The 19,336-nt window shown below is 36.8% G+C and overlaps 1 protein-coding gene across 10 annotated transcripts in view; it reads right to left on the bottom strand.

The window, feature by feature from the left end:
• The window catches only part of KDM4C (lysine demethylase 4C), a 415,273-nt gene that overhangs the window by 85,598 nt on the left and 310,339 nt on the right, over positions 1-19,336 (bottom strand). The window contains exon 20 of one of the 10 annotated variants that reach the window (XM_054689303.1): positions 14,450-14,620. The exons of the other annotated variants lie outside the window; for them this stretch is intronic. Coding sequence (XP_054545278.1) covers positions 14,492-14,620 — 129 coding nt within the window. The 3' untranslated portion in view covers positions 14,450-14,491. Of the gene's footprint in view, positions 1-14,449; positions 14,621-19,336 lie in introns of those variants that run through there. 10 annotated transcript variants of the gene reach the window in all.

Here is a 19,336-nt window from a genome sequence, read left to right on the forward strand (position 1 = left end):
CAATTATACTTAATTTAACTATTTCATAAATATGTAATGGCAAAATATTACCCTTTATCTAATGGATAATGACATTAAGCATCTTGCCAACTGTTTAGGTGCTATTCATATATGTCTTCGGGAGACATATTAGATCAAATTTTGCACAATTTTAATAGGGTTATTTTATGTTAAGTTTCAAGAGTTCTTTTCACTTTGACAATTGTTATTAACCATAATACAATGTCACCATTTTAATTTTACCTTTCTTTTTACCATTTTTAAAGAACTACAAATTCTTGTGATAAAATTACAAACGTAAAAGTGGTAAGATTATATACAACTATACACACAAGTTATACCAATGTAAACTTCCTGGTTTTTGACATTATATTATAATTAGGTAAGCTGTAACCAATGGGGGAAACTTCATGACTTTCAATGAATCTATAATTAATTCAAAAATCAAGAGTAAAACATAAACGTTTGTGAATTAACTAGTACTTATTTGTAATATCTTATGAGAAAATGTGTCAAATGTAGAATGTAGAAACAAATTTAATATTTATAAATTTCAAACTACCTGTATGTAATTATATAATATCAGTATCATTTTGTTATTATATTACTAATATAATACCATCATAATAATAACAAGGAGGAACATTTACTGAACACTGTGAGAACAGGCCCTGGGGAAGTAGTCTACAAGCCATACCTTATTTGATACTTAATGCTAGAAGGTTCTATCATTATGATTCTGATTTTACAAACTCTGAGAATAATGTAGAGTGAGAAAAAAGCTTCAATAGGAACTGTGGAAACATAAGTATTCAAGAGATAGACAGAAGAGGATCCTGCAAAGAAACCTGAGCCCATTTGGCCAAAGAAAGAGAAGGAATACTAAGAGAGCTGTTATGAAAGACAAGGCAGACTGCTAAGACAGATGACACATTCTCAAATAATTGGTTTGTGGCAGAGCTGACTGTGAACACAGATTGTCAGATCCTAAAGACTCTCAGATACTTTATTATCATATCAAATGTTTTTAGATTAGAACACACCTGAGAAACCCCCTGAAGACCAGTTAGTAGTATCTTTACTACAACTCAGGTGATTAAGCTCTATTTACAAAAACTGTTAAAATGTAGCCTAAAAAGTTTCTAAGTGAGTGAGAAAAGCAAAAGTGTGTGAAATGTTACAAAAGCAGGCTAGCTAAGAGCTAAGGAAAGAAAAACCTTTAGAGGAAGACTGCTAATCTCATAAAACAGGATTTTATATTTGTGCGATAATCATCTATATGAATAGTCAATAATACTATTGAAACACACTCTCAATTATAAAGCAGTATGGAAAAAAGCTTTCCAAGTTGTTTCACTGAAGAAAAAAACAAAGACAAGAATCATTACTCCAATATGTCAAACATGATCACTTCTGTGGAGTGATATGGAGCTAGAGATGACTTTAACTTTGTATTTTATACATTTCAGATTTTTGTTAAATGACAAATACATGTTGCTTTTATAACTGAAACAGGTCTTTGAAAATAAAAATTTAAAAAGAGAACCAAGAGCCTAATATATGACCTATATATTAAACTTCTAACATTAAATAAACAAATCAAACTTCAACAGTACGATTTAGCTTTATCTGCTGTGGAGCTAGAATCCCTATGCTTCTTGTGTCTTAAATTGATAACCTGAACTCTTGGCTTGTCATTTTCTCAGAATGTTTCTGGAAGAAACAGAATATTAATAAGGATGAACACATCATGCTTGCTTGTTTGCTTTCCCCAATGCAGGTGGGCTGTCACCCTCTGCATGCACAGCAAGCTGAGGTTAAAAGGCTGTCATGCTTTATCTATGTAGGATGTACATTGCATGGTATTATGTGCCATAGCTATGGGACAGCGCATCCTAAATCAGTGTGTGACAAAGAGCACAGAAACAGCAATACTGTCAGAGACAGGAAAAGGAGACTCAATAGTGCTAAGGCTATCACTAAGATAAATGGAATTTTTAAATTAAGTGATGATTGCCCCTGTCAAATTGGGAAGCCTGAAAATGCACACATATTAACTTGGTGCCTGCCAGGAAAAGGAGTGATTTCCATGTTTCTGGCTTCTTCATTTTCTAATTATCTAAAAGGATTCTTGTAAAAACAGATTTAAGAGTTAGAAGTATTTAAATGTTCTTGTTTCTAATACATTTAAGCCACTATTCTCCCTCTCAGTTCCAAGCTGACCTGCCAACTCGAATATCCTGCAACATTCACATTATTATTGAAAAACATATACGAAGTATTTTGAGAACCATAAGAATAATAAAATACCATAATGTATTTTCTCTGAATGGATTCTTCCTAAAGAAATTTTAAAGTAAATTTCTGCCGCAATACTGAGTTTATGACATTTACTGTATGTGTATTATAAAAGTCACAATAACAACAACAAAATCCCCCAATTCTTTAAAAAGTACTCTAAGACACTGTGGTACTCTAAGATATTGTTTCACCGTGGTGAAACAGTACATATTAAGAATAGTGTTTCATTATTATGAATGCCTTATTATTCATAAGGTACTTCATTTTGCTGTGAGCTAAGAGAAATACAAAATTTTATGTTAATATACTATTTAAAAATTTTGTTTTTAAAGAGGGTAATTATCATTTCTAAAGTGATCATAAAATAATTCATAGCATTGGGCCTCCCTGGTGGCGTAGGTGATTGAGTGCAGTGCTGTGTAGCTGTCCGCAGCCTCTGCAGTGCCAGTTCGATCCCTGCCGGCCGCGGAGCAACTGACAAGGCACGGCAGACCTCTCCTCTCTCTTCGCTGCTCTCCTCAGCAATGTATTTCAGTGAGTCTGCCTGTTCTGTTCCCCACTCTGTCTCTTGTGATTCCTCTCACCCTCCTGCACATCTGGCCTGTACCCCAGTTCTTGTATAAATAAATAAATCTTTTAAAAAAAATTCATAGCATCTGAAAAATGTACACTTTTGATATTCCTATCTATTTGGTTACAAATTATCCACACTTGATAAATATCCTAATATTAGAAAACAGAAATGCTTATTAAACATCTCTTGTAAAGAAATGCCTTAAAAGATGTTTTAACTAATCCATTCCTCTGTCTTCCAAAACTACAAAAACAACCCAAAAAAACCCAAACCCACAAATAACACACTTGGAAGCTCTATTACTATCTAATTTCTTCTTGAATGTAAACCCCATGAGAGGGATGGCCCTGCCCATCTATTCCCTGTGACTATGTAACAAACAGTGTGATCAGTTTCACAAGAATTTATTGAATGAAAGGTTTGTAAGTGAAACAGAGGAAGAAATGTTATTTGTCCCACAACTTCCTTCATTATAATGATAATAATCTGGAATCCCCAAATGATGCAGCGACAGATGATTTCAGTGTATTTCATGTATATGTTTCGTGGTCAAAATAACTCTAAATAGATCACCACGATAGTAAAGAAAGCTATTACTATTCCATTGCCCTGAAAGCAACAGCTGTCAAATATAAAGTGGTGACATCATAAAAGTTAGGAAAAGACATCTGAATAGGTCTGTAAATCACTATTTGTTTTTTGATTTTTTAACCACTGCAGTTGACTTATTACATTTCACACCACTTAGAGATTTTAGAGTTAAATATAGGTCAACAATCACTAAATACATCAACAAATGACACCCATTGAAATAAATCACACCAAATGGCCAGCATGTTAGAAGCTGCTGTGACACTACCACTGCTTTCATAAATAAAAAATGAGAATTAAACTTTCATAGCAAAATATTTCACCAGACGAGATTGCAAATTTTGACACAGTCAATTTATCACTGTAAAAATCAGACGAGACTCACTCAACTCTGGTCAGAGAGCTCATTAGTCTATTAAAATTATACCTTTGCCAGGATGTCATGGTTCTTTTCACTGAAAAATACCTGCTGTTTAGTAAAATTATTTCACAATATCTTCAGCTTTGTTCAAAGAAAATCAGTGTTTAAACTTGAAATTTTAAATCAATTACAAGCAACTATAATATATATGTAACAGATATGTAAATCTATTTATATATATTTTCAAAGATTCGAAAGTTTTAACTTTAAGCACTATTTCTGTAATGAAATTGATCAATTTATTTGACTCTTTTTTCCATTTATTTAAAGTAAAATATTTTGTTTCTAAAGAAAGACGGAGTGTATTTTATATTCCAAAATGAAAAAAAAAAAAGATTGAAAATTTCATTCTAAAAGCAGTTTTATTTAGAATAGTTAGTGCAATCAAATTTAAAAGCATTTCTGAAATGAATACCTTTTCACTAGCTGTAAAATTTCATGTGATTATTATTGCAAACCCCCTTTCCAATGTGACCACATATTTTGGCTACAATATTCTAATGTAGGCTATATTTTTATTGGCTATAGCGCATTTCTCTCCTGAGCCACACCCAAATTCATCTTTCATGAGAATGCTGGACTTTCTTTCTTATTCATTTTTTTACAAGTCAAACTTTTGTTTCTATAGGTTTAGTTTTCATTTTCAATATATATTTCATTTTCTTATGCTATAAGAGGGAACACAAATGAAATGTTCAGGGCTGATTTTTTTTTTAAAGATTTATTTATTTATACAAGCACTGGGGTACAGGCCAGAGGCATGGGAGGGTGAGAGAATCCACCAGAGACAGAGCAGGGAGCAGAACAGGCAGAAAGACCTAAATACACTGCTGAGGGAGGCAGCAGGCGAGACAGGAGAGGTCTGTCGCACCATGTGGGAATCTCCCTGGCCAGGTGGGAATAGAACCGAAACTGTGGAGGCTGCAGACAGCTTCACAGTGTTGTGCTCAACCTGCTGCACCACTAGGGAGGCCCTCAGGGCTGATATTGTTTTACCTGTCTGATATACTTCAAAAAGAGTATAGAGTGCCAGATATAGTATTATCACTAACCAAATTCACTTCTAACAAAGTGAAGATGTTCACTATCCATAAATGACTGACCATTAGTAATACTTACTGAATATCATGTCTCCTAAAAACCTAGAAGCTAAATGTTAAACAGCTAAATACCCAGCAAGAAAGAGGATTCTAGCACATTTCTCTCCTGAGCCATACCCAAATGAACTATAAGGACCCCAAATTAAGTACATCCAAATTGAGTACTTCCTCCTCAAGCCCACGCTTCTTCCACCCAATGCATGGCATTACCATTCCCCCAGTTATTTATGTAAGCAACCTGGCTTCCCAATCTGAGATAACTTAGTCTGAATTAACCTTGCTCCTGATTGACTCACTTCTCTCCATTCCCAGGTTCACACAAACATGATTTTTCATATGATTATTTAAACTGTCCTTTATGCCTTTGTTCTGCTCTAATATATTCCCCCAAACAGAAACAGAATACTATTCTGACACTGCACAATGTCATCAACATGGTGGTGAAGGGACATTAGGATCAAGTTCTCCCATAAAAACATCTACTAGGAAGAAATAACAGCGAGTTCCAGGACCGGATGTGTTACATAAACTTGGCAACACTGGTGATTCACCTAGATGCAGAGGAAATTTGGAAAGACAAGGGAAGGGAAGAGAAAAAAATCATACCCTACCCTGCTCCCCTTCCCTATCCACAAAGCTGGCCTACTTTGTCTCGGAGAAAGAGAGGAAAAGTTTGGAGACGACACCCAGAGATTTCTGAGACATCTGAGATGTCTAGACAGTGACAGGTGGGTAAACAGGGCCTTGACACAGGCACACAGAGCCAGGCACCAGCCTCTTTGTTGTGGGGCTTCCCTCTCCCCGCCCCTCCACCCTCCCCAGCCCCCCACTCCCCGCTGGAGACCTGAGGGACCATTTAAACAGTGACACTTAGCAGCAGGAAGGTCATCAGGGGGAGCCTCACAGGGCTGGTACTTACATGGGGGAGGGGTTTGCGGGGGTTGGGGCTCTTGGTATCCTAAGCTCTCAGCTGAAGGAGGCTACAGAAGCCCCATCACCCACCCAACTACTTCACGGGACCAGAAAGAGTGCAGATCTTCCCACATCCACAGCTTCAGTTGATTCTGTGCCCTTTTGTGCTTTTTTTTTTTTTTTTTTAAATTCTCCCTGGGAAGACTATCTTACTAGTCCTACGGCACTCCACAGGAGACCAGAGTAAAACAGATATAACTATCTCATAGGGAGCCATCAGAGTGCTGAAAAGCAGTTCTCCCCTACCCCATCTGTGTGTATGTTTGTTTATTGGTCAGCTGGTTGTCTTTCTATCTTTCGTATTTCTGTTTTCTAATTCTTCTTTTTTTCTTCTTTTTCCCCTTTAACATTACCATCTCTACTTTCTCTTTTCTTTCTGTTACATGCCCTCCTCTCTGATCTAGCCCTTTCTTCTCTCACCTGTTCCTTTTACATTTCCGCATCATACTCCTCTTTCCTCTTATCTGTCCTTTCACTCCTTATTCTCTTTCAGTGCCTGTATTCTTCTGAGACACGCCTACAGGGACCTAGCAGTTCAACAGAGAAACACATCCCACCCAGCCTGCAGACAACTCCCAATGGCTTTGGCCTCAGCATGTGTCTGGAGGTGTAGTGCTCTACATTAGCCTATTGACTACCATAGATTGAGACTTCAGATCCCATCCTACGCAGTGGGGACAGGAAAAGCAGGGGTTCCTGGAGCAAAGCACAGCTCAGAACAACACCTACCACAACAGGAGAGTGTCCAGATGTCTGCCCAGGTGGGAACTGCAAGAACCACCCCCTCCAACTGACAAGACCACTAGACCCCACACTGGGAAGAATGAAGGGAACTACCACCTGCCTAGAGCAGGGGTACAGTTAGAGAGGAGGGGGAAACTACAAGAGCCCTCACCTACACCTCTACCCACCAGCCACAGTGGCTCAGACACCAGGCAGACACATCCATGCCTCAGCAAGTAAAAGCAGAAGTCATGCCCACCAGCAACAGCAGTACAGGGACACTACAAACAGAGTAAAGCTGAAGGCTAACAATGGGAAGAAAGAAAAATATAAATAATCAAGCAGGCCTTTCTGGGAACAATACACCACAGAAACAAAGTCAACCTCCACAAACTGATAATTTGGACATGGAAGAATATCTCCACCTAACAGACAAAGAATTCAAAAAGCCATAATGAAAACAAATAAAGAGTTAAGAGAAAACACAGAAAGAGATAAGAACATAATCAATGAACTCAGGAAGAAAGTGAATGAACTGGAGGATATCCAGAGATTAGTGGAGGAGCTCAAGAATTCTGGGACAAGCCATGAAAATAGAATAGAAGAAATGGAAGAATGAATCAGTACTCTCAAAGATACAGACATAAAAAGAATCAAAAAAGAAGAGGCAAGTTAAGTACAAAGGAAAAAGAATGAGGAAACACTTCAGGAACTATCTGCCACCATGAGAAAAGGAAAAATAAGAGTCATAGGAATCCCAGAAGGTGAGGAGAGAGACAATGGAAACGAGAAACTTCAAAGCGAGAATTGAAGAGAACTTCCCAAGCATGAAGGAGGAAATGAAAATAGACACAAGAAAGATTAAAAAAAAACACCAAATTACCACAATGAAAGGAAAATACTGCAAGACACATAATAGTAAAGTCAGCAAAGGTCCAAGACAAGGAAAAAATAATGAAACCTATGAGTGCAAAGAAACAAATAACCTATAAAAGAAAGCCAACCAGGCTGACATCAGACTTCTCCGAAGAAACCCTATAGACAGAAAATAACAGAGCCATATTTAACAAACTCAAGTCAACAAATGCCAACCAAGAATACTCTACTCTACCTCCAAAGCTCTTCTTCCTTTATGAAGAAGAAATAAAAACCTTCTCAAAGTTCATTACCACTAAATCCCACTCCAAAAAAATATTATAAGAAAGCCTAAAGCTAAAATCAACAGAGGAAAGAATAGGAAGAATGAAATAAGGTAAGGAATAAAGTCATAAAAAGGCAATCAAAATGGCAAATATGGATGCCAGTGTATCAATATTAACTCTAAATGTAAATGGACTAAACTCATCAATAAAAAGACACAGAGTGCCAGGCTGGATTAAAAAATAGAACCCAATCTTTTGTTGTCTGCAGTAAACACATTTAACTACAAAAGATAAACATAGATTGAAAGTAAAATGATGGAAAATAATCCTACGAGCAAATGGACCAAAAAGAAGGCAGGAACAGCTATACTTACATCAGATAAAATAGACTTCAAACTAAAATAAGTAAAAAGAGACACATAGACGGTCACTACATTATTATTAAGGGGACAATACATCAAGAAGACATAACACTCATCAGCATCTATTCACCAAATAAAGGAGCACCAAAATATATCAGACAATTATTATCATCTCTGAAAACTGACATTAGAGAAAATACATATGTGGTAGGAGATTTCAACACACCACTTTCACCAATGAATAGATCAATGAGACAGAAAATAAGTAAGGACACCAGAGCTCTAAATAAGGACCTAGATCTCATGGGCTTAATAGACATCTGTAGGACAATGCACCCAAAAAAATCGGAGCACACATTATTCTCAAATGCACATGTATCATTCTTCAGGATCGATCACATACTGAGACAAAAAACAAACATCAACAGATATACTAAAATCAAAATCATACCAACTATCTTTTCTGACCATAAAGGCATCAAACAAGAAATAAACCATGAAAAGAAAGCAAGGAACCCTCCTACCTCATGGAGATTGAACCCACACTACTGGAATACCACTGGCTCAATAAGGAGATCAAAGAAGAAATTAAAAAATACCTTGAGACAAGTAACAACGAGGAACCAACTCTCCAGAACATATGGGACAGCAAAAGCAGTTATAAGAGGAAAACATATAGCAATACAGGCTCATATCCAGAACCAAGAAAGAACTCAAAGAGGCAATCTAATCTCCCACATGGAATAAATGGAAAAAGAAGAAGAAGAAGAAAAAGCACCCCCAAAAGCCACTAGATGAAAGGAAATAATAAATTTCAAAGCAGAAATAAATGAAATAGATGTTAAAAAAAGGATCAATAAATCCAAAATTCAGTTCTTCAAAAAAATAAAATAAGTTCAATAAATGGTGCTGGGAAAACTGGACCACCATGTGCAAAAAATGAAACTAGACCACTCACCATGCACAAAAATCAACTAAAAATGGATAAAAGAACTGGACATAAGACCTGAAACCATAAAATATATAGAAGAAAATATAGGTTAAACACTACTAGACATAAATCTCAAAAACATATTTAAAGAATCATCGCCCAAAGCAGAAAAATCAAGGAAAAGCTAAAGACCTCGGATTACATCAAACTGAAAAGCTTCTGTACAGCAAAAGAGACATTAACCAAAACACAGAGACACCCCACTGATTGGGAAAAAATCTTTGCACTCCATTCAACCGATAAGGGACTGATCACAAAGATATATAAAGAACTCACACAACTCAACAGAAACAAAGTAAACAATCCAGTCAAGAAATGGGCAGAAGAGAGCCTCCCCTGGTTGCTTAGCAGTTGAGCGCTGGGCTGCGAAGCTGCCCGCAGCCTCTGCAGCGCCGGTTCGATCCCCGGCCACTGGCGAGGGTCCCACATGGGGTGACAGACCTCTCCTGCTGCACCCGCTGCTCCCCTCAGCAGTGTATTTCACTCAGTCTGCCTGTTCTGTTCCCCGCTCTGGCTCTGGTGAATTCTCTCACCCTCCTGCGCTTCTGACTGTACCCAGTGCTTGTATAAATAAATAAATATTTTTAAAAAAATGATAAGGCACAACAATATGAATATACTTAATTCCACTGAACTACCTAAAAATAGTTAAAATGATAAATTTATGTAAAATATATTTTGCCACACTAAAAAACAGATAAAGTTAATTTTAATCTTTAACTCAACAAATACAAAATATTATCATTCTGGCATGTGATCAATATATTGAGATATTTTACATTTTTTATACTAAATCTGTGAAATCTGCTATATTCACAATTACAGCACATCTTAATTTGTACACTAAATATGTAAAATGTAGACCTTACAAAACTATAGTGTTTCATTATTCCAGAAAATATCAGGAATCATGGTGATTTTGCATTTCTCATCAACACTGCGGAAGAAAATAATGGTTCAATGCATAAAAATTATAAAGGCTGGGCCTCCCTGGTGGCACAAGGGGTTAACTTGTAACCTATGAAGCTATCGGTAGCCACTCAGCATGAGTTACTCAGGGAGTAACCCACATGGCACAGCAGACCTTTATTGACTCACCTGCTCCTCCCCTCATCGGTGTATTCCAGTAAATCTGCCTGTTCTGTTCCCCACTCTGTCTCTGGTGAATCCTCTCACCTCCCACACCTCTGGCCTGTACACCAGTTCTTGTATGCATAAATAAATAAATCTTTAAAAAAAAATTATAAAAGCAAATAACTCCAGCACAGAATTCTAAACCCAAATTATTTAACAATTCATCACAAAGTAAAAACACATTCAGACACAGAGATGTTAAAAATTCATCTCTACTATTTTTTCCAAGGAAGGTATGGGTGTTCACCACACATGTCGAAAGGAAGCCAAGAAGAAGGCAGAAGATGAAGGAAACAGGAGGTAGAACCCAGGAAATAAGCAAATAATCCTCAGCTGGTTGGAAATAGAGACTTTGGGATATAAGTTCTGTTCCTGGGGTAGATGAGGGCCAGTCCAGATAGGACAGGTCACAAGATGTTGAGACAGATGTTTCTAAAGAGATCAAATTAATAGACACAATCTGGTCTCACACAAAAATAGCTGAAAAGGGGAGGGAATATTTTTATTTTTTTATTTTTTTTTAAATAATAAATTTTATTTTTATATTCCCCCATACAATTGCAAACGCCCCATTCTGACCCCAATCCTTCCCCTCCCGCCCCCCACCCCCCAAAAAGTGTCTCTGGTTCATAGTTTTTTGTTGATTTTGATTTTCACTTTGTTATATTCATTTTCCTGGTCCCTTATTTAAGTTTTCTAGATTCCTGCTATGAGTGAGACCATCCGGTATTTTTCTTTTTCTTTTTGGCTTATTTCGCTGAGCATGATCCCTTCCAGCGCCATCCATGTTGCTGCAAATTGCATGTGTTTATCTTTTTTGAATGCTGAGTAATGGAATATTTTTGTATTTTAATAATCTATTAAGAAATCAGGTATATTCCTTAAGATATGACACCAAAACTTTACAAATCATATTTTCTTAAGGGTTGGCTATAATTTGAATTATAAAATTTCTCAATTAACTTTTTATACTACTACTACTACTATGTTACATTAAAATCTGTAATGTTGACACATTTCATTATAAAATATCAAATGGCTACATTTATTATTTTCATGACCACTCTCATCAGAGAAGCCTTTAAGTTCTGGGAAATTGACATAGTGACAGACACCTGCCTTGGATTTCATAATGGCAGATACAAACTTTCTAAAATTCTAACTTTCCTTCTGAAAGCTCAAATTTTATCTGAGAAAAACAAATGCTGTCACTGATTTTTTAGAAAATGTTCTGCCAATACACAAGTCAAAATAACAATTATTTGTCAATCTTTCAAGTGAAAAAGGCATTCTAAGAAATAAAGTTGATAGCACAGGTGATAACTCAAACATCACACAAGTACTTTTCCTCAACACACCCACTATATTTCAGCACAAACTGAATATACTTTTTTTGTATTTCCTATTCTAGCACACGGAATTTTGTTTTCATTTTTTTCAAAAGATTTATTCATTCATACAAGAGCTGGGGTGAAGGCCTGAGGTGGCAGGGGAGCACAGGGGTGAGAGGATTCAGCAAAGTGGGGAGCAGAACAGGTGGACTGACTGAAATACACTGTTGAAGGGAGCAGCGGGCAAGACCGGAGAGGTCTGCTGCGCCATGTGGGTTATCTCCCTGCCAGGGGATTGCTTCAAAGTGATGAGATTTAGCCCCTTGTGCCACAGGGAGGCTTCTATCACACAGAATATTAAAAAGGAGTGTGCTTAAGGGTCAAGACGTAATAAAAGTAATGATTTTATATCATCAAAAGACATTCTTAAGTGAAACTATTTTTTTTTTAATCCAAATGTATGGCAGTGAAGGATCCAATGAATTCTAGTACAATTTGGAGCTAGGATTTGATTTGTGGTAAGGTTGCAGCTATTTTTCAATGGTGAGCTATAGCAGGTTTCTGCTAAGCTCTGGAGAGCTGATTATTCAATTTTCTGACACTTTGAGGCTGGGTGATATCACATATTGGTAGTATGAAACTGGCCATTGAAATTATTTCCACCAATGAATCTACAAACGCAATGAATCAGAGAATCCATCCCTCCCCACCACTACCATCCTTCTTCAGAGAGCTGTTTGTTAACTATTTACTAGGATACAACTAACTTTATTTGCTGGTTACATTTGCTTCACCAGCGCCAAATTAAACACCTTGGGCTACTGTGAAAGGGGCTTGCAAACTAGAGAATCACTGCTTTATTTCAAACTGGTCTGGCTTCAGAGACAAAATGACTTGCTCAGGACTCTTCTGACTGCTGGCCCCTGGGCTTTGGGAATATCCTAGTGCCTTCTGGAGTTATCCAATTTGTTCCTTCTTCAAAAAGGTGAAGAACAAAGCCAGAGACAGAAAAGTACATATCCTGGTATAAAGAAATTCTCATGGACCAGTGTGATTTCCCAGGCCCTAAACCACTGAAGACAACAGCACTACAGAAGACAAAAAGACAAGGCAACAGACTGGTGTTTAGCAAAGTCATCCTGATTAGCTTTCAACTTAAAATGGCCAGGTTCAAAGTGCAGCTGAACTGTTTTAGGGACAGCAACCGGTTCATTTTCAGGTTTGAGCAATAACTACAAGGAAAGGTGCTGAAAGCTTAATGTATGTGAAAGAGCTATCTATGCCCTGCTTCCATGGATTGAAAGAACATTCCTGTTCAATGGGATTCCATTCAAAAGAAAATTCCAATAGTTTATAAGCTGCATTTTCTCAATGGCCAAGAACTATTTAATATAGTTAACTTCTTACTAGTATTAGTAAAAATAAGGAAAGAAATCACTTCAGGAAGAATGGCAAAAGCTGCTAACTTCGAACACAGCCACAAGCCAAACCCTTCACTTTCTCATTTCATCTCACAACCATCCCAGTTTACAGATGAGATTCACAGAGGTTAAACCTGTCAGGCCAAGTGTGACTCAGGGGAGGACTCAGGACTCAAGCAGTCTTAGCCAGAGCCTTTACGCCCAATCTCAATGTAACAGAAGCTTAGAAGTGCATGATCCAAAGGTAAGACAGATAAATGCAGAGACCCTTTGATAGTAAATCAATAACTCCAATCCACATCTAGCTAAAACTGTGCTTGTACCTATTTCTAACTATGAACTCAAGTTAGAAAGGGGCATCACTAAATTATGGAACACACCTAAACTGTACTGCAGAGACTTATATTAAATGAATTACCAGGTATGCAAGATTCTTACTTTATACAAAAAAAGCATATTGTAACTTTTTTGTTAATTTTTAAGACAACCTTCTGGGGAATAAATAATCTTAAACTCATGCTAAAAGACAGAGAAAGGAAGAAAAGTTACTGAGCTTTCTCTTTCCCACAAAGCAAATAATGAATTAAGTGTTTTAAAATAGTAAGTGCACCTTTCTAAAACTACACCCTCTCTTTTGTCAATCACTGCTGATCAAGCAAAACCCTACAAGTTGTTTGGGGCCATCCAATAGCTGCCTCAGTTTGGCAAGCATATGTTGGTACCAACCCAGTGTGAAAGGAGTGACCTGGTCTTTAGAAACCTGACCCCAGCTCACTCACTCAACCAAAAGATCCATAAGTAATCACTACTCACAAAGACAAGAACATACAAAAAAGGACCATTCAGCAAGGCAAACTGAAAAATAAGGTAACTCTCTTACAATATGCTTTAATCATGAATTATCTGAAGTTCCACTTATCCATGTAATAATGTATTTAAAATTAGTTCTCAGGGAAAATAATGAGTTTAAAAGTAAAAATTTAAAGACTCCAATCAGTTTCTTTTTGCCTCACAATTTTCTTTTAGCAGATAAAGAAAAATCCATAGTAACAAGATAACATTTCATGCATTTACACTTTTTCTTGTATACACATCTACAGCCTTCAGAAAGTATATTATTTGTAGTCATGCCCATCTGACATTTTCCATTTTACTCAAAAGATTTTATGGTTTGGTATTACAGCAATATACAAATTTGACAGCTTGCAATAGGATCTAGTCCCTGCAGCAAATCATTGTGACAGTTAAGTACTATATAGCTACTAATGTACATTTTTTTTACACTAGACTTATTTTAAAATCCTACAAATCTGGAGATATGTGTATATTGCAATGCTGAAGTACAATCTTAATGATATTGTAAATTTTATACTGGAGTTAATTAAATAATAGGACAGTACACATACCATAAATATGCCCTTGATAATATCACTGTTCTTCCTTCAGTAGTTCACTGCTAAAAGCAAATATTTCCTCAATTGCATTTAAACAACGAACTTGCTCATCAGTGTCCATGTTTATCATTTTCTTAAAATTTCTCTTTGTCTTTAAAAATAACTGAAGATGAGAATAAATCAATGCATGAGTTAACGTGGAACATAATGACTTTTTTATTACCTTTACAACCTTACCTTTTTTCTTTTAAAGTGATGAAAGATAATCAATATGCCTATACATTTTCTGAAACACATTAACAGAGGTTCTGTCAAATAACCATGATTCCCGTGCAAAGAAAGCAAAGCTGCTCTCTAACCAAATAGAGCTCAGCATGATCTTCCAGCATGAGAAGCAGACCCCACCTCTCTCTCTCTCAGCAATTCTATTTTTGGTGTTCAATACATCTGATAACATAAGCCAGTTAGCAAGAGAACAGTGCCTTCCTCTAAGAAATAGAAGCCTGAACGTAATTTTTCCCTCTTGCTTCAACTCTTCAGATGGAAACCACAGTGAAACCACTCTATTTTCAGAATTGATACACCTTTCAAAACTATAATCTTTGGCTTTCAAGTTCACTATTATTTGCCTTCAGGTACAAATTTTAAAGTGTATAGAGGCTTCTAAGCAGAGTAGTTGGTCTCAGCTAGTACTGAAAGGCTTGTAGCTTCAGTCATCATTGTGTAAATTTCGTTTCAAAATAATGCTCTTCACTCAGAGAACACTTGTGCCTGTGTTTGGTTCACTTGTCAAATAGAAATCAGAGGTCATCAAATGCCTGGGGGAAACTTCAGCTATTCTAAAATTCATTTCTCCCTCTATTTGGTTGCAGAAATAGGATTTCAAATGTAAAAACCCTAGAAAAGTCTCCATGGAAGCCACAGTGACTGCTAAGCCACTGTAAGGATAAATGTGTGGTCAGTGAACACCAGCAAGATTTTTATGCAATGACAGCAATCAAGAGACATCATTTGTTTGATACACATAATTTAAGACTGAAATACTTTGACAACACTTTCATTTGATAATGTTCTCTTCAAATCAGAAATGTTTAAAACTGCTGCATTTAGGACCTGCTACAATTTCCCAAGATTTCATTAGTAAACAAACTTGCGATGCTTTTTTTGTTTATACAAATTCCATAGATCTTTGATTTATTTAATATTCAAGAAGCAATCAACATAGGTAATATTCATCGCACATTTGTAACAGATAGTCGATATTCATACAGTTTTACGTCTTTTGCTAAGTTTTTAAAATGTTCTTCCCTTAAATTTTATAATCAGGGCCTCCCTGGTGGTGCAGCGGTTGAGCACTGGGTTGCGAGGCTGCCCGAAGCCTCTGCAGCACCGGTTCGATTCCCGGCCACCGGGCGAGGGTCCCACATGGCGTGCAGACCTCTCCTGCCACCCACTGCTCCCCTCAGTAGTGTACTTCATCAGTCTGCCTGCTCTGCTCTGCTCTCCTCTCCACTCTGGTGAATTCTCTCACCCTCCCGCACTTCTGACTGTACCCAGTGCTTTTATAAATAAATAAATCTTTTAAAAAAATTTATAATCAAATCTGAAGACTTTTGGATGAAGTAATTCCTGACAATAACTAGAGTCTTCAGATCATGCTACAGAAACATGTTTCTCTGTCCTCTTTAAATTCCTATCCTTATTCTTCTTGACTTTTGCCTGTATCTTTTCTATTGTGAAAACTACAAAGGTCTTCATGTATTTTCTATCTCTCGCCTTCCTTCTTTGTATGTTCTTATCTTTGGACATTTTGTTCCTCTACCAGATTTTAGTTATGACTATGGCTAACCAATCATACTAGTAGAGAAAACAAAACAGAGGGAAATAATCCTGAATGAATTCTACAATGCATATCACACGATGGAAATAGTTTTCTTTTTGTCCTCAAGTATGTCCATTATCTATGACATCAAATAAACCCTTAGACTGGTTGTCCCTAAGAACGCTGGGATGGGGCAGACCATTCAAGAGGGGAGTAGGAAACGACCTCCTCCATCTGCCTTGAGCTTTTTCTACCAGTATAGATACCTTGATATTCGTGGATGAACAGAGAAGTGTTGGATGGCCTGAGGGAAAGGTCTAGAATGACAGGACTTGCCACAAGACAACTTTTCCCATATTGAAAAGTCATTCAGAAGCAAAGATTTCATACTAAATGATAGGTAAGAAAAACACTAAGAATCTAAGATCTACATTAATAATCAGAAGAATGTCTAACCTGACAGAGAGAAAGAATCTCCCTTTTCAATATTGCCTATTCTGGTAACTTGCAGTCATTTTTTTTCCTATAAAAGGATGTCTCTGCTTAATAACCTGGTGCTTTTAGATAGCTACCTGTAGCATTTTTTTAGCTGAAGCAGCAATTACTTTAATAACCCCTGAGATCATTACTCTACACAAAATCAAATATTTTTAAAGAAAGCAGAAACTAACTCAATAAAGACCACGATAGTCAAATACATTTTTGCACTAAAATTTCATTTTAAAATAATATAAAGCATTTAAAATTACCAACAACAGAAAAAAATTAAATACAAAGTCTCAACAATAAATCTAGTTTCATTATTGCTGTTCTACTTAATTATATGAGACCTCATAATGATATTAATAAACATGATGGATGGGTAAGATAAAAGTTCTTCATATAACACCATTTTAAGATCAACATATCAGTGAAGTACACTGAAAGGGCTGTTTCCCATTTCAGTCTCTTTTTTTGAAATGGTCATTATAAGACAGAAAATGTGTAAGCAAATCCTCTGTTGCATTTTCTACAAAAACCTTCCTAACAAATAACTGTACAGAGAAATATTTCAAAAGCTAAGTACAACCTATTAATAAATAAAAAACTAAAAACAAAATATTCAAATACGTCTATATAAATTTCTACCATTCCATAATCTAAAAAAATGAATAGCTATGAGCATTTCTTTATATACTGCTTTCATACTTCAGAAGACATTTTAAACTGATGTTTGCCACTAGTCACATTTTAGGCCAACTGAAGTTATTAGCCCTTAATAGTGTTGTATAGTAGTTATACAAAAATAGAAAACAAAAATAATATTAATTTGCACCAAGGAAAAGGAGCTCTTTTATATGACTAAATGAAAAACATAGAATAAACTTTTAAAAAGCCCCCCCCTAAAATTCAGCACTTTGTACAACAATAGGACCTTCCCTGCCCTGTTGTCATCCCTTAGGTTACAGTACACCAGCAAATCAATCTCAATCTCTCTCTCTCTCTCTCTCTCTCTCTCTCTCTCTCTCTCTAACACACACACACACACACACACACACACACACACACTCCTATAGGTGTAGTCAGGGCTCAAATTAGGCACTTGCTGAAGGAGGTGGTTTAAGGGCAACAGACTGCGGAAACTGGTACAGCAGCACCACCTAGTGGGCACTGGAGAGAGGCTCAGAGTCCCCATGGCTGCTGTTTCAAGGATGAGCTCTTTCTCCTACTACAACAGGTCTTTCCAGCTTTCAGTTCTCAGTTGTCCAGATACCAAGATCAGAGCTCTCAACCAACAGAGCCAGTGTTGCATGGGTGTGCCATTGGCTCTCTGAAGTACTGACAGATTCCATGACCTAATATGGGCCCCCTGTGATGCCAACAAGGAAATCAATTTGTTTAGAGTAAAGTGCACAGGGATGAGCATGAGTTTATCATCAAGACTTTTGAAGAGTAAACTGTGAAAAACATAAGCCATTTGGTATTATCAAACCAAACCCTCTTTCATAATTTTAAGCTGAAAATCACACATAGTGAACAATAATTTGCTGCCTTTTATTTATTCCATAAATATTTACTGTGACTATCATGCTGTGCACAGTGCACACATGCACATACACATACACTCCACAGAAATTTAATCCACACTCCATTGAAACTTGATAAACATTCAGTATGACTGTTCAATTTCTGTAAGAACAGGAACAATAGTAAAATACTAAATTATATTATATAATAACTACAGAGTAGGAAATATGCATATGTTGCAAAAATTTACTATTTAATTGACAAATAAGAAATTCAAATAATTTGCAAAAAAGTTGCTCTACAATTATTTTTAAAAACAATGAAGATTTTCTACTAGAGCACGACATGCAAGAAAATGAAACTAGACCACTACCTCTCACCGTGCACAAAAATCAACTCAAAATGGATAAAAGAACTGGACTTAAGACCTGAAACCATACAATGTATAAAAGAAAATACAGGTTAAACACTACAAGACATACATCACGATAACATCTTTAAAGACTCATCACCCAAAGCAAAGATAGTCAAGGAAAAGAGAAACACCTGGGATTACATCAAACTTAAAAGCTTCTGTACAGCAAAAGAGACATTAACCAAAACACAGAGACACTCCACTGATTGGCAAAAAATCTCTGAACTCCATTCAATGGCTAAGGGACTATCACAAAGATACACAAAGAACTCACACAACTCAACAAAAACAAAATAAACAATCCAGTCAAGAAATGGGCAGAAGAACTTAAAAGACATTTCTCCAAAGAGGAAATGCAAATGGCCAATAGGCATATGAAAAAATGTTAAACATCCCTTATAATCAGAGCAATTCAGGGCCTCCCTGGTGGCGCAGGCAGCTGAGCACTGCACTGTGAAGCTGTCCGTAGCCTCTGCAGCGTGGGTTCCATCCTGGCCCGCCGGGTTGAATCCCACATGATGAAGCAGAACTCTCCTGTCTGCCCACTGCGCCCCTCAGCAGTGTATTTCAGTCGATCTGCCTGTTCTGCTCGCCACTCTGTCTCTGGTGAATCCTCTCGCCCTCCCGCGCATCTG

Source organism: Talpa occidentalis, unplaced genomic scaffold (assembly GCF_014898055.3).
Source record: "Talpa occidentalis isolate TD23 unplaced genomic scaffold, MPIMG_talOcc4v2.1 talOcc4.7, whole genome shotgun sequence".
NCBI classification, from domain to species: Eukaryota; Metazoa; Chordata; class Mammalia; order Eulipotyphla; family Talpidae; genus Talpa; species Talpa occidentalis.